Source organism: Pteropus alecto, unplaced genomic scaffold (assembly GCF_000325575.1).
Source record: "Pteropus alecto unplaced genomic scaffold, ASM32557v1 scaffold45, whole genome shotgun sequence".
Taxonomy (NCBI): Eukaryota; Metazoa; Chordata; class Mammalia; order Chiroptera; family Pteropodidae; genus Pteropus; species Pteropus alecto.
In genome coordinates, this window is record NW_006442491.1 from 21,698,163 (window position 1) to 21,713,660 (window position 15,498).

Sequence of the window (15,498 nt, forward strand, 5' to 3'; positions counted from 1 at the left end):
AGGTTTTGAGTAGCAAGGAGGGTGAAGTTGCCATTTAGTGAGAGGGGGAAGATCGATCCAGAGGAACAGGTTTAGATGGTTGGAGGCAGGGGTTGTAAAGCAAACACTCAGCTTCTGACAGGTTCAGACCATTGGCATTTGGGTGTCCTTTTAGACACCCCAGATGTCGAGTAAGCAGTTGGCTATTCACGTCTGGAGTTCATGGGAAGAGGTCTGGCCTGGAGATACAAATGTTGGCGTCATCAGCATATTTAAACCCATGAGACGAGATGAGATCTCCCTGGAGGTGAGGGTAGATGGAGATGAGCACTCAAAGGACTGAGTGCTGGACCTCCAACCTTAGAGGACAAGGGCATCATGAGGAAGCAGCAGGGGAGACTGGTCAGACACACTGGTGAGGTGAGAATGCAAACCAAGAGAGTTTTGTCCTGACAGCCACAGGATGAAAGTGTTTCCAGAACGTAACCGATACTTCTGGCCCGTGGGTGTATAACATGGCAGTGGTCTCTGTGGCCTTGACAGAGCAGTTTGGCTGGAGCAGTAGGAGAGAATGGGAGAGGAGTTGGAGCCTGTGAGTGTAGACAGCTCCTTTGTAGAGTTGGCTCTAATGGAAACAGAAAGTGGGCTGTAGCCAGAGGGAAATGCAGAATCAAGGGAAGGTTTTGTAAGATGCGCGATGTTAATATGCCATCAGAAATTATCTGCTAAAGAGAAAAAGTGATGCTCCAGAGATGAGAGGGACAATTATTGGAGTGAGGACCTTAAGAAGGAAAAAGAAAACAGAGTCTAGTGCCTCTGAAGTGTAGAAAGCTCAAACCTGGCAATGGGAGGAAAGGCAGACTATGCAGGTTTGGGATCACCAGAATCATGGGAATCACCAGAAATTATGACAGGGTCATATGAGAGCGAGTGATGGCCAATGGCCAGAAACTTTGAGAAACGATGTGGGAGGACTGACCTGGGGGTTCTATGTGGAGCTCTTGGTGACTAAAACAAGTAGGGCTAATTGGTGGTAGAGTTTGCCATGAGCTGCAAGTCTGGGGATTTTTAGGGAAGATCAAAGGACAGTAATATGTAAGTGGCATCTAGGAGCAGGCAGGCCCTCTCTTTAGACCAAGGAGGAGGATGGGTATGGGAAAGTAGTCACTACTTGGGGACTGTGAGAGAAATAGTACCTTCAAGGGAGAGCCAGACTGTGGTTGGAGCAAGAAGATGAGGGGGTGTTTGGAGGTTGAAGATGTCGTGTTGTGCTGATGAGTAACAGGACCCATGGGAGGTCTGGGAGGGATGGGAGTCAGGACCATATTAGGGTATGCACAGAGCCATGTGGTGACAAGAGTTCAGGGCATGCAAAATGACCTGGCAGTCCTGAGCTCTGCCCAGGGACTAGGTGAACAGGAGTAACAGGTCCAATGCAGATAGCCCTGCTGGTCTTTAAGGCAGTTTGTGGGAGTGAGGCCAAGTGTTACAGAGGGGCAAGTAGGGTCTGGAGCCCCCCTTTTTACTCAGGAGGGCGCCGGGCAGGGTGGATTCACTGGGATTGTGGGAATCTGGTCAGTGTTGAGCTGTTGGCACAGGGACAGCAGGCATTCAGTAGAAAGTGATGCCAGAGGCGACTGCAGCATCTCTGCCTCTCTGGGCTGTTGTCAGAATCAGGGAGCCCAGGACAAAGGATATTCTATACCCTGTAAGGATATTCAAAGCACGATGCTACTGTTACCCAAGGCCAGAAATCTGGCTGAATTGAAGGCCAGGGAGCTAGTTCCTGGCATCTTTGTTGGAGGAGGAGGAGAGATTGTAAAGTTTACTAAGTACTTTTCCATCTTAGATCCTACCTGGTCCTCGGGACAGCCCTGTGCAGAGATCACAGAGGCCCAGAGAGGGCGAGTGATTTGCCTAAGGTCACACAACTAGAAAAGTGGCTGTTTGGGCTCTAGGTCTTTTGTTCTTCCTAGTCCCTCTTGCACTCTTCCCGGCCAGGGAAGGGCTCCTTTGGACTAGGAGGAGGCTTGTTAGCTAGGTCCAGATCCTGCTGCAGAGGGAAGAATATGCCAGTCTTCTGCCACCTATTTTGCTCCATAGTTCTCATCGTGAAGCTCTGAATCTTTTTTCTCTTTCTTCCCTTCCCTCCCCCATGCTGCAGTACATGCTGTGGAGAGTAAGTGGCTCTGTCCCCGTGGGAGGCCAAGCCTCACTTCTGGGGCAGCCTACCCTCCCAGATTGGGGAGAGATTTGGATGGGCCTGGGATTGGAACCTTCTCTGGCCTGGCTGCTGAGTGACTATAAAAAGCACTGGGACATACTTTGAGTTGGGGTTCTGTGCAACATTAGGGATCAGGGTCAGAGGGCTGGAACAACTTATTCTGGAAAAGGTGGTACAGGGTACCCATATAATTTCCTTTTGGGGGCCTCTGCGAGTGGGGTCAGAAATCAGAGAAAGAGCTTAGACAGCATTCACAGGTCCCACTTCACTTTGGGGTTCAGTGATTGGCCATTGGCTCTAGTTAATGAGAGACCAAAGTTGATGAGTTTTGTTTCCTGAGATGCAAGCAGAGCTTTGGTAGGAATGAAGGCCTGGAGTCATGCCCATAAAGGGCTCCCTATATATGTCAGAGAAGAACTGGGGCCTGTGTTTTTAAGACCCCCAAGGAGGTTATGACCTCTTCCACAGACCCAAGGCAGGCCTTTTCTGGCTGCCCTTAAGCAAGGCCAGCCTGGGAGGGAGGGAGGCAAGGGACTGATGAGGGTGTCAAAGAAGAGCTAGTCAGGTCACATTCTAGAGGGAGGAGTGAGGAGGCCTGAGCAAGGACTTGGGGAGCCAGGTGACCAGTCCTGCTCCATCTAGTGACATCTTCCCCCTTCTCTCCCTAGTCCACGACCTCCAGAGCTTTGGCCTTGACAACGTATGTACCGGGTGGAAACCATGGAGGGCGGGTGGGGTGGGAGCCGGTTGCTACCTTCATTTCTTTGTAGAGACATGCTGGGATGGGGGAACATAAAGGAAAATATACCACATCTGACAGGGAATGTAATCTTGAGGGTCGAGGAACTGGGAGTGACTTTTTAACAGATCTGTGCAGGCTAGAGATGAGATGGGATTGGACAGGAGCATTTCTGGCAGAGAGGATCTTGGGCAAGGTCCAGAAAGACTGGCACTTCTCAGGAGCCACAAGGGCCCATGTGAATGGATGAGGCTGGGAAGGTTGGTGGGCACCAGACCGCAAGACTTGGGGGCCATGCTGAAGAGTCTGGCCTTTGTCCTGAGAGCAGTGGTAGGCTGTTGGCCTACTTTAACCAGGGTCATGGCATAATTTGCATATTTTTTTATGATCCCTCTAGTGGTTGAGTTTGATATAGACTGGAGCAGGACAGGAGCAGGAGCTGGGCAATCTGGGACTGCTCCAGCTTATGCTTTCCTGTCATGAGACCTCAGGGAAAACTAGCACCTGTCAAAAAGGGCCTTTGCCCAGTCTATTTGCCTAATGTATGGATGCAGCCCCAGGAGGCTGCAGACTCTGTGAAGAAAGAGTTCCTAGGTGGGGAGTTGGGGTGCCTATCTCGGTCAGATTTTCCCAGACAGGGCCCTTCCCTCCCTCCTCCATCTCCACACACCCACTCCCCAGACCCAGGCATCTCTGTCTGCCTCTGTACTGCAGAGCTTTTGATGGGGTAGGGCCTGCTGGGGCTTCGAGTGCTATGAGAGGCCCAGGCACTGGTGTTGCTTGCAGATCAACATGACTCACTACATCCGGCACCTGTCATTTGGGGAGGACTACCCAGGCATTGTGAACCCCCTGGACCGCACCAACGTCACTGCACCTCAAGGTACCAGCCTGGGAGGTAGTCCCCAACTACCAAAGCCCTGCCTGGCACCCATGCCCAGTGCTCTCTTCTCCCTGCAGCCTCCATGATGTTCCAGTACTTTGTGAAAGTGGTACCCACAGTATACATGAAGCTAGACGGGGAGGTGAGTCCGCGGGAGCTCAGATATCAGAGTCCCCCTTTGTACCAAGCACTTGAGTCCCTCCGATCTGGGAAGTGAAGTGCTGCTCTTATTCCCATGTGATAGGTGATAAGCTAAGGCTCAGAGAGGGTAGGTGATTTGCCCTCACAGCCCCGGGCAGGCCTCGGGCTGCCACATTTCAAAGCATTTGCTCTTTCTACTTGCTCTAACTGCGTCCATCTATTTCTCCAGTGCCCACTGTCTGTTGGCCTCACTGTTTCCCATGGTCTGTCCTGGGCTGGGGGTGACTCTTCCTGGTTACTCCCTTTTCTGCTGTGGCCTGTGGAACATCTCAGCAGACTAGTAGATGCATGGGACTGAGGGGCAGAGGAAATCAGGCCCCTCCTTGCCAGGAGCTCATGGTGCAGACTTGGAGAGTTGCTTCTCATCCATGCACTCCCATTGAGAGGATCCACCAAATGTAGCTGGGGTTGGTAAACTATAAAGAGCTGGGGTGGTTAGGCTGGGAGAGGGCATTTAGGTGGTCCTCAGACCTTGCAGTGTTCATTACCATTGTGGGGACTCATTCTCTCCTCCATAACACTCCAGGCAGTATTAGACATAGGACAGGAATAGGGGTGGAGGGGCGGATGGAAGTCAGGTCGTAGACTTGGCCCTGGCCCAGGTTCCCCTCCTGTTCCAGGTGCTGAGGACAAATCAGTTTTCTGTGACCAGACATGAGAAGGTCGCCAATGGGCTGCTGGGCGACCAGGGGCTTCCTGGCGTCTTTGTGCTCTACGAGCTCTCGCCCATGGTGGTGAAGCTGACAGAGAAGCACAGGTGAGGGTGGGGAAAGGGAGGGGCCTGGGCCTGGTGGGAGTAGGGGTGCCTGCTGATCCCCCTACCCCTCTGTCAGGTCCTTCACACACTTCCTGACGGGCGTGTGCGCTATCATCGGGGGCATGTTCACAGGTTAGAAGCTGGAGGGCATCTATTTGGGGTTGGGTTGTGGTGGGGAGTGTAAAGCCTGTGCCTCCCCAGGTTTTGGTTGTGGGAGGGGAGACACCTCAAGGGCCAAAGGGAAATGCTGGCCTGGCCAGTAAGGCTCTGGAGGTCGAGTCAAGGGCCAAACGACCGGTGCCAGCCGTCCTCTCTCTCCCTAGTGGCCGGACTCATTGATTCACTCATCTACCACTCAGCACGAGCCATCCAGAAGAAAATTGATCTAGGGAAGACAACGTAGTTGTCCCCTTCCCCGCTGTTGTTCCCTCTTTCTCCTGTTTCTCTGGCTTTGTGGTCATTTTCCCAGTCTTCCCCTGTTCCCTACTCTGAGAGGCCGGCAGAGCCCCAGGTTAATAAAGCTGTTGGTTGTGATAGTAGTTGCTGTTTTCTGTGTGGTTTGGGGTCTGGCTGGAGCTTGGGAACAACCCCTCATCACAGCTACTTATTGAAGGCAATCAGAACTGACATCAGGCCATATGCCCCCTAGGAGCCCCACTTGGACATCTCCTGGTTAATAGGGCTTTATTCAAACCAGACTATCCTCAGTCCCTTCTCCACTGTGGGCCTTCTGGTTTCAGCCCCAGGACTGAGACAGACCTTTTCAGAATATTTCCTGGAGCCACCTTTGCCCCCAGGTTTATGAGTGTCCAACCCCAGTGATAATTGGGCCCTGGGTGTAGGCTAGTGCTTGCCTCCTCTGCAGTGACAGCTAAAGCTGGAGCCCCTGCCACTCTGGACTCAGTCACCTGGATCTCTGACTTTGCTCTGTGCCAACCCCTTGCTGCCTCTTGGTGCCAAGAGGGGTCCAGCCAGTCTCCTAGGTGGAGGAATAACTGAAGAATAGGGAGAGAAGGTAGCAGTGACCATTCTGGAGCAAGTCTAGCATCAGACCCCAGCTCTGGACTTAAGATTTTCCATTTTAGTCCTTAATACATGCGGAGAACCAGGCCCTAAGACCTCACCAGTCCCCAGCCCAGGGAACCAGGGATGTCAACAGCTGGTCAGTTCATCGAGTCATTTTTCGGGGAGTTTCAGCGTAAGGCAGTAATAGGGGAGAAATGGAGAGAGGGCAAACAGCAAATCAAGGCAGTGATAGCAAAACCTCTGGAGGCAGACCTGAGATCTGGCTCTGAGGTAATCACTCACAAGCTGTTATTTAGTCTCTGTGGGCACTGGTCTCATCCATAAATTGTAGGTGATGGCTGTAGTGAGCCTTGTTTTTTGGTCACCCAGGAACCATTCCTACTTGTGAAAGAGTATCCTGAATTTCCTCTGAGAACCTCCCCGTCCATCTTCTCAGCTTAGTGGTTTGGGAGGAGGGTCAGTTTCCTACCCTGAGCTCCAGTAGAAGCTCCATCTACACATCTCATCCCCCTGACCTCTGACCCAGTGCGACCCAGGCTGTCAAGACTAGGAAAGCTTTTCTTACAGATGTGAATATGGGGAGACTTGCTGCAGCCATCCTACAGTTCCGAGGGAAGACCCTGTCAGTAAATGAGCTGCCCCCTGAAGACAACAGCTGAGCCCAGAGGCAGAGAACCAGCCTAGAGTCATCGTTTAAACCCTGTGACAAGCTGCACCTGAAGCCAGCCAGCTAAAATCTGGGAATTATAGCTGTGTAAGCCTAGATACCCCTTCTTGCTTAGCCAGTTCAGGTTGGAATTTCTATTCCTTGCAAACCAAAGTGTCCTAACTGATATGCCTGCTCTCAGGGTTGGTAAAGGATAAGCAAGTTAATGAAATTTGTAAAGTGCTTAGCTGTCACTGAATGGCAGAAGCTATAAGCACATTAGGTGAGAGGGACCCAGCCATTGGCAAGAGCAACAGGTGGGCTGCTCAGAGGGCATGACACCTCTGTGGCCAGGTCTCCTTGGCCCTGAACCTCCTACCAGGTCCTGTTCTTAGCAGTGGGGCCATGTGGGCAGCCTTTCATCCCTGTGTATTCATTTGTCCAGTGAGTCCCTAGCACCTGATGTCACCCAAGAACATCAGGTGCTAGGGACTCACTGTATTATGCAGCATACATTCAGGCATCTGAGTGGGTGCATGCTAAGGTTTATTCAAAGAAAGCGGTGAACTCAAATAGCTCATAATGGTGGGAAGGACTTTCAAGAACTGGGGAGTTGAGGATGGGCACTATGATGAGATGAACCTTCGAGGTCATTTAGGGTCAGGGGATTGGTGGAGGGGACGGAAGATGACCTCGCTGATCTGGCCGGGCATGGTGTAGAAGACGAGGAGGAGGAAGACGGTGATCAAGGCCAGCAACAGCAGCAGCACAAGGATGCGCCAGTACCGGCGCCAGATGAAGAAGACAAAGGTCTTCAGCGGGTTCACAAACCAGTTGAAGGAGGTTTTGGGGCGGCTGCAGGAGGGGTGGGTGGGAAAGTGGTATGAGAACGATGAGGAAGCCCTGGGCAGCCACACCTCCCTCCCGTCTGGCTCTGGCTGTCTCCCCACCACCTGCCCACTCACCTGGGCTTCTCCAAGGGCTCAGGCTCCTTACGCCCCTTCCCCACTGGCCGTTTCTGGGCCTCTTCCGCGGTCAGCAGTTCAAACTCTGCCTCCACCTTCCCCTAGAAAAAAGGGGAACAGAAGCTGAGCTCTTCGGCGGCTCAGACTTGGCTCCGCGCACACCGGGTCCCCGTCCTGGTCACACTCACCGTGAGGAGGTAGACGTTGCCTCCCGGGTCTGTGAACTCTGAGTCTTCAGGCCGTCCCTTCCTCCGTCTCCTCTGCCTCTTCTTGCCAGCCTGAGCCTCCCGCTGCTCCCGCTCCTCGTCTTCAGGCTCCCGCAGCTTCACTACAGGCCACCAGCCCCGCAAGCGGCGGCAGCGAAACAGGTTGCACCTTGGCCCTTCGCCATCGCGGGCCAGACGCACCGAGCAGAGTTTGGGGTCCCGGGCCCCCCGCACCATGTCCGGTAGCTGTAGCTCCAGGGATCCTGCAAGTCCAGAGCTCTCTGGGTTAGGCAGGAGATTAAGGTCTATCTGGGCGGGGTGGAGGGGGTGCAGCAGAGCTGGACTGTAAGTCAGGGCATCAGAAGTTGGAATGTGGTGGTCAGGCCACAGCTATGGACCACACACCAGCCCCGGATGAAACAGGGCCAAGAGCTGGACCAGACTGTCAAAGCAAGGACCAAAGGCCATGGACTCAGTCCACAGCGACCTGACCTGGGGTCAGATCAGAGAACTGAGTCGGGGACTTTGGGTAGGAATGGAGGTCATGGTGCTCAGGGCTGAATAAGTTCAGTAATTAGGCCAGAGAGCAAAGGTTAGTGACCTAGGGTCTGAAACCCAGGATCCAGGGCTGGATTAGAGAAGGGAACCGAGGTGGGGCGGGGAGCGGAGTAATGAGGGCAGAAATCGGGACTAGGCTGAGGTAGGAAGAAGGCTGTGCAGTACCGAGGAAGTCGTTGGCGGAGATGCGGTCATAGTCCCAGACCTGCAGGACCAGCACTGCTGGCTGCCGAAACTCGGCCTCCTCCAGGGCGAAGGGTCCAGGCCGGCGCCTGACGCTCACCTCCCGCTCAGTAGGAAGGTAGTCGAAGTGGAACACGAAGCGCCAGTTGAAGTTCCCCTCCCCAGTAAGAGAGTTGAAGTGCACATCTGTCTCTTGCTTGTCATGCTCCAGCCCCTTCACCCAGCTGGAGTCAGGGGAAAGGTGCAAGCCAAAGGGGCGTCAGCTGAGGCCAAGCCCAGAACATGGTTCCTTACCCAGAGTACCCCTTGGCTCACCTACCAGGCCAGTCCCTCCACCCAGCTCCAGGCACCTTATATGGCTTAAGGGACAGGGCTCTGGCTCAGCCCGAGGACCCAAGCCCCTGTTTGCAATATCACCTCAGTATACAGCCATTTGTCTGGCCCAGCCAGCAGACCTACCTCTTCACATAGATGTCACTCGACATCTCTCCAGTAAGTGGGTCCACATCGTCCAGAACCACATCCTCTGTGTTCCAGATGGTGACTCTGAGTTCATAGCTGGGGGATATATTGGAGGAGAGTTTTCAGACCCTTGACAGGAGTCCGGGGAGGGGCTGCAGGAAGCAGGCAGGACGTGGGCCAGGGTCATCAACATTCATTGAGCACCTGATGTGTGCCCAGCTGGGTGATCAGGATGTCTGTAGTCCCTTGAAAGGTAAGTATCACTGACCACCCCAACCACAGTGGATGATTCCAGGAATAGTCTGTTGACCCAACTGGGCCAGTGAGATTCTCCCTGCCACAAATTTGGAATCAGGACCTTGAAAGGTTGGGTCATATAGCATCAGATGCAGACTTGGAGTCACTATAAGCCAAGGTGACATGCAAGCTGAAGTTTGGGGGTACAGAGGAGAGGCAAGTGAGCAGAGAAAGCCAGTCTGCAGAGAGAAGTGGGAGGAGAGAGACAGAGTGGCGATGACAGTATACAGTACCTAAGGGACAAAAAGGAGCAGCAACGTTCTTGAACCTGCCCAAATAGCCTTGTCCTTGGTTGTCATAGTATTTCCTGGATATCTGTTTTCTCTTGCCCAGTATCAGTTTCCCCTCATTCATTGACAGCACTCTGGGTTTCTGTTGGTGACTCCCATTCCCACCCCCCACTACTGTCAATCTGAGTGATTCTAGTAGGGCAGACCAACCCCTACCTGGCTCTAGCAGTGCGTACATCACCTAGAACATCACCCGGGACTGGCCAATCAACATATTACAGTCCCCTGACCACACTGATTGGTTCAGAGATCAGCATTTGACACAAGCTGATCCAGTGAGAGTTGGCTCTAAATGGGAGAGAGGTATTTTTCTGCTTAAGTCGTCTAGTTGGTCAAATGTAAACCTGGCACCATTAGAGGCCATCTTGCTCCCAGACTGTGAAAGTCTCTCTGAGAGTGACACCAAAGAAAGCAAAATCCAGAGGTGGAAAGTGATAGATCGCTGACATCTGAAATGCATAAACCCTACTCAGAACTCCACTCTCACTAGCTCAGGGCGGAAGGGGGCTTATTGGTATTTGGATTCTTTCAGTTGCAAGTGACAGACACCCAACCCACAAAGACTTTTGAAAAAGGGGGGATTTAATAGCTCACTTAACTGAAAAGTCTGAGTCAGAAGCCTCTGCCCTCTTCACTGGCGGCCCAGGTTTTCAGAGGGCCCTTGTGCGGTAGTCCGAGATATACCCGCCCCATGGTAGGCGGGGTGAGGACTCTCTCACCTGATTGGCTGCCGAGGCTTGATGTCCACTGCGGGTGGCGCAGGCACATCGCGGGGGAAGATGTCGATCCACATGTGAAGGGATCCCTGGGGACACATGCGAAGTAGGACCAGACCGAATGGTCTTGCTGGGGTCCCCACCTCCCCTAATAGCCCTGTGGCCAGAGGCTGTGCATTTGCCCCAGGTGGATAGAAGGGCTGAAGTCAAGAGGGCATGTTCGGAGGTATCCAGGGGAATGAGGATGAAGGTGGAGTCTGAAGTGGAGCTTCTACGGTTGAGGTTAGGTTAAGGGTTCAAAGATGAGGCCCCAAAAATGAAAGTTGAGAGCAAACGTTAAGATCTGGTGTTCCTGAGGTCCACATCCTAGGGACCTGGGGTCAGATTGGGAGTGCCAAGTCTGAGCCTTGGTAGCTCAGAGATGGGACTTCTGCAGGACCAGAGTCAAGGGGGGGTGGGGATGAGGTCCAGGACAGAGCTCCAAGACTGGAGCAGGGTTGCTGAGGACCAGGATCAGGAGCCAGAATCAGAAGCAGCAGTGTAGTGCCCAGTGGAGGTCTTGGGGAATGGATATCTTGGGGTTTGGGGGTCGGGTGCTGAGCTCCCTCACCTGCAGCAGCCCCGGGCTGCGGGGATGGTAGAGGGGCCGCGTTTCTACATGCTCAGGTACCAGCTGGATCCCAAGACCTGGCATCTCCTGCCAGCGCCGCAGCACCAGCAATGCCTGGGCCTCCTCAGGGACCTCACTTGCCACCTTGGGGCCACCCCCACCTGCAGCAAGAGGTGTGTGAGCCTGGGTTCCACACAGCTCCCAACTCTCCTGCCTTCCTCCCCGCACCCTTCAAGAGAAGATTTAACCTGAGGCAACTGCTGTTGCCTCATGGGGTGGGAGAGCAAGTCCATGATGCACAGAAAGTGGGGGGATGCTGCTAGAACAACCTTCGCCGGTAAAAAGCCAGAGGTCTGGGGGACAGTGGGATTGGAGGGGCTGTGGCTTTTGCTCAGATCCTGTTTAGAGACAGATCACCAGCCATTTATGAGACCTGAGCTCAATTCTGCAACCACATTCTGTTGTATGAAATCCCCTATGGGCCACCCTGTGTTCTGGGAACTCGATTAGCTATGGCTCTGAGGGTCCACTTTAGCTTTTTGAGAGTCTCATGCTCACCAACAAAGACCATTTTCTCCCCACTGTCCAAGAACCTCATCCTTACTCAGCCAAACTCACCTCCTCTGTTTGCAGAAGGTAGGCTTTTGGGGGAACACAGTAGACCGGGCACCAGGGGCCCCCTGTACCTTGTCCCACCATCTTGCCCCTCTGGACTGTTCAGCAGAGAGGGTTCAGTACCTGGAGGCAGAGTCTCAGGCGGTGTCAGAAAGACTTTGCTGCCCACCTTGACAGCCCCGTCTCGGTATTCAGGGGTGGGGAGGCCACAGGTTTGGCACAGCCCTGCCAGGATCTGTGAAGGACGGAATGCATCGCGCCAGGCATTGTACCCATCTCTGCAGGCAGAAAAGGAAAATGCCTCAGTCAGGGCCAGCAAAGGACACAGCTGGGCACGGGGGCGTGGATGAGAACCCTTGAAGACCTGGGATCCAAGTTTATAACTCCAGTGGAAGACAGCCTAGTCATCACTTACTGTAACCATGGGGAGATCTCCTTCTATGAAATCAAAGGATCTGGACACATCCATGGGAATGTGAATTTGAATGTCTTTGGTCAGAGTCAGAATGGCTCCTGAGGGCCCTGTCAGACTCACACATCATACTGGGAGGCCAACCCACAGTTCGCCCTGTGGTGGCTGTAGAATCGGTTTTCCAGATCAATGTGGGTCTCCCCGATGAGGTCATCAGAACCCACGAGGTCATGATCAAACACAGCCACCGTCAGCTCTGGCTCAGCAGGGAGAGAGATGGTCAGCTCCAGGACCCTGGCCAGGAGGGAGAATGGCTGAAGATACTCCATGCCCTAGGAGATGATCTTGTGGGGGTATAGGTTTCAGGGGTCTCAGCAGCCTCTGTTCATTCCCCACTATCAGTATGCCTGCTGAGTCCCCTTGGGCCACGGGGCCAGATGGCAAAGTTGCCCCTCATTTCCAAACCCTGGGGCCCAGCCTCACTCTCCAAAGATGGGGTTCAGCTGCTTGGGGATGTAGCGCTCCTTGGTGTCCTGCCGCTCCCGGCCAGCGCTCACCACCACATAGGGGTCTGCTTTGCCATTGGGGTCCGCGGGAGCCAGGTTTGTAGCCTAGACAGATGATATGGAGTGGAACTGAGAGAAGCGCCATTGTCATAACCCAAGGTTCCCCTTGCTGGACTTAATTTCAGACTGTGGAAGCAGGAGATTACCAAGGAGAGATCTCCCACCGCAAGGAGCTAACTGAGAGGTTGGACAAGATGACTTTTCTTTTAAATTACTTATGACATACTTAAGACATACAAATAGGTATAACAAAAAATATAATGAAACGGAAAATATGTGGAAAGAGGTATAAGGACCTTACGATTCAATTTAGAACTTTCCATATTGTTTGACTTTTATTTTTTACGAGCATATTTTACTTTTTAAATTAAGAATATTTTAACTAGATAAAAGAATAATACAATGAATATATGTGCCCAGTTTAATGAATAAAACACTACCAACAAATGGAAACCCTGAGTCCCCTTACCTGATTAAATTCCCATTCCATACCTGAAGTAGCCAGAACTCTACTTGGGGTTTATCCTTCACATACACACACACAAAAAGTAAAAGTACTTCTACTACATATATATATATGCATCTCTAAGCAATATAGGGCACCATTTTGCATGTTCTTTAACTGTATGTATTAAACTTACTTTTTCTGTTTTGACCGGTATATAATTTAGTAAATATGTAACTTACGCATAAGTTATTGATATGTAATTTATATATAGCAATATACTTTTAGTGTTTTTTACACTCCTATCTGCAAGGTATGGGAGTTCCAGATGCTCCACATCTTCATCAACACTTGGTATTGTCAATCTTATTTTAGCTGTTCTAGTGTATGTAAAATTGCAGCTCATTGTCGTTTTAATTTGCATTTCCCTGATGACTAAGAATGTTGACCATCTTTGCATGTTCTTATTGGCCTTATGCAATTTTCTTTTGTGAAATGACTGTTCACATCTTTTGCTCTACCACTAAGTTTTCCATTTTAAATATTACACTTTTAATTTCTAAAAATTCTATCTGGTCCTTCAAATTGGCTGTTTATTTTTAATAGTCTCCTGTTCCTTGTTTATATTACATTCATACTTTTATTTCTCTAAACATTTCATATATAGTTATTTTATATTCTCTGTCTAGTCATTCCAATATTAATGACTCTGGAGGTCTGAATCTGTTATCTTAGCTAATTTTTATTTGCGATGGTTTGCTTCTCGGTAGTTTGGTACTTTTGATCGGGACTCACATTTGGTTGAACTCATCCTAAATTGCAGGTTGCTTTCATTTCCACCAGTTTCCTGGGCAAACTACCAACCTGCAACCACTTTAAATTAAATCCTCCAGTTGAGGTTCTGGGTATCACTCAAAAGGTGGGAACTCAAGTCCAGACTTGCACTAGAGTCAGTTTGCAGACATGAATGCTTAGTGGAGATTTTTCCCCCCTCTTATGAGTGCCAAGGTTAAGATAGGCAAGTTTCCTTGGTGTCCCCTTCTGCCTTGCAGGTTTGTGATTTTGCTCATCTTTATGCTGAGGGTATTGCTTTTGGGGCTCCACTTCAAATAACGCCTTTCACTCAAACTGGATCTCCAGGGTCAGCAGTAACTGTTGAGTGAAAGCCAGCTTTAGCACTCACTTCTCTCCCTAGGTCTAGGTATTATCTATATTTTCTTATTGTCTATATTCTCAATTTTCTGGTACCTGGAGCCTTACTGATCCTGGAGAGACTCCTCTCCACCCCCGCCAATGGGGCTAGCTAATTCCTGGAGCTAGCAAACAAGGCACCTGCTAGAACACCTTTCATCTGAAAGCCAGCCAATCCAGAACCCATGCTCTGACCCATCTCCATTATCTGGCTCTTATACTTCAGGAAGTAATACTTCTCTGCCTTCGTCATCCATAGGGACAGGTACCAGACAACTAGAGATGGTGAGACAGCCTCTGTATCCCAAAACCTGCAGGAATTATTTAAACTAGTCAATCCTAAACCGGCTTATCCTGCCTTGCCTTGCCCGTCCTGCACAAACTACAATAAAGGCTCTTGCCCTGGCACTCCCCTCACTCCTGCCTCCAGACTGACCCTGATGCTTCCCCACGTGACCTTGCCTGGGCGCAACATGCTCTCTTCTCTTGGGAACTGAAATAAACAACAGACTAGTTTCTCAATGTCAACCATCTCCTGATCTATTGGCCTCACCATACATACATAAACAAAATCCTCAGTAGATTTTAAAACAGTTCCTGCTTTTACTTTTTTATTTTTCCCTCTAAAATACCTTACTGTCTTAGGAGCTCAGTACTGCATCTAAGAGATGTTTTCAAATTTTTTTATCCAGCATTTTTAGCTTTCGTGAGTAATGCAGGCTTTAACCCTCAGGGTGTGCCCTTTTCCTCTGAGACACAGGCTCTGCCGCCCCTAAGCGCTGCTGAGTGATGTTCTCTCCCTCATGCACAGACTTCTCTGCACAGCTCTTGGAAGCTCTTACAGCCTTCCTGGTGGTTTGCAATTTTAATGAACATCCTGATTTCACCATAATTGGAAGCTGGTTTTTTGTTTGTTCTTCTGTTTTTGGATGATTTTCAAGAAGAAAAAAAGGAAGTGTCCCATTGGTGCCATCTTCCACAACTGAAAACTATCCAACTTCCTTACTTCATCCAAAGTTATGTTGGATTTATTCTTATTGATACATGTTACTGTTGTTTGTTCAATTTCATTATAGTATCTGTTATATGACTGACACTCCTCTGTCTCTCTCGTTATGTACATTCTCTTACTTAGCAACATTTAAGTTATTTCTAAGTTTTTATCATTACAAATAATGCTAGAATGAACAGTTCTTATCTATTTCTTTGTACACATATGTAAGAAATTCTCTAGGATTATATCTAGAAGTGTAGTTACGAGGTATTGGCTGTGAAAATCTTCCATTTTACTAAATATTGCCAAACTGTTCTCCAAAGTTGTTCTAGCAATTTACATTCTGTGACAGCCAGAATAACAACCCTCCCAAAGACATCCACATATGAATCCCCTAAACCTATGAATGTGTTACCTTACATGGCACAAAGGAATTTGCAGATGTGATTAAATTAAGGATCACGAGATGGAGAGATTATCCTAGATTATCCAGGTAAGACTAATGTAATCACAAATGTCCTTATTAGTGAAAA

General features: G+C 50.4%; 2 protein-coding genes across 3 annotated transcripts in view; one reads left to right on the plus strand and one right to left on the minus strand.

Annotated features, from left to right (window-relative positions):
- Positions 1–5,322, plus strand: part of ERGIC3 (ERGIC and golgi 3) — a 13,442-nt gene extending 8,120 nt beyond the window's left edge. For both annotated transcript variants that reach the window (XM_015597212.2, XM_006921755.3), the window contains exons 8-13: positions 2,872–2,903; positions 3,729–3,825; positions 3,903–3,967; positions 4,647–4,783; positions 4,860–4,915; positions 5,107–5,322. In XM_015597212.2, coding sequence (XP_015452698.1) covers positions 2,872–2,903; positions 3,729–3,825; positions 3,903–3,967; positions 4,647–4,783; positions 4,860–4,915; positions 5,107–5,186 — 467 coding nt within the window. In that variant the 3' untranslated portion in view covers positions 5,187–5,322. The remainder of the gene's footprint in view (positions 1–2,871; positions 2,904–3,728; positions 3,826–3,902; positions 3,968–4,646; positions 4,784–4,859; positions 4,916–5,106) is intronic.
- Positions 5,323–6,989: 1,667 nt separating this feature from the next.
- Positions 6,990–15,498, minus strand: part of LOC102898044 (fer-1-like protein 4) — a 29,381-nt gene continuing 20,872 nt past the window's right edge. Inside the window, exons 36-45 of the mRNA XM_006922055.3 lie at positions 12,253–12,380; positions 11,893–12,063; positions 11,481–11,635; positions 10,743–10,903; positions 10,136–10,221; positions 8,827–8,925; positions 8,350–8,591; positions 7,609–7,889; positions 7,421–7,521; positions 6,990–7,310 (exon numbers count right to left, since the gene is read on the minus strand). Coding sequence (XP_006922117.1) covers positions 7,106–7,310; positions 7,421–7,521; positions 7,609–7,889; positions 8,350–8,591; positions 8,827–8,925; positions 10,136–10,221; positions 10,743–10,903; positions 11,481–11,635; positions 11,893–12,063; positions 12,253–12,380 — 1,629 coding nt within the window. The 3' untranslated portion in view covers positions 6,990–7,105. The remainder of the gene's footprint in view (positions 7,311–7,420; positions 7,522–7,608; positions 7,890–8,349; positions 8,592–8,826; positions 8,926–10,135; positions 10,222–10,742; positions 10,904–11,480; positions 11,636–11,892; positions 12,064–12,252; positions 12,381–15,498) is intronic.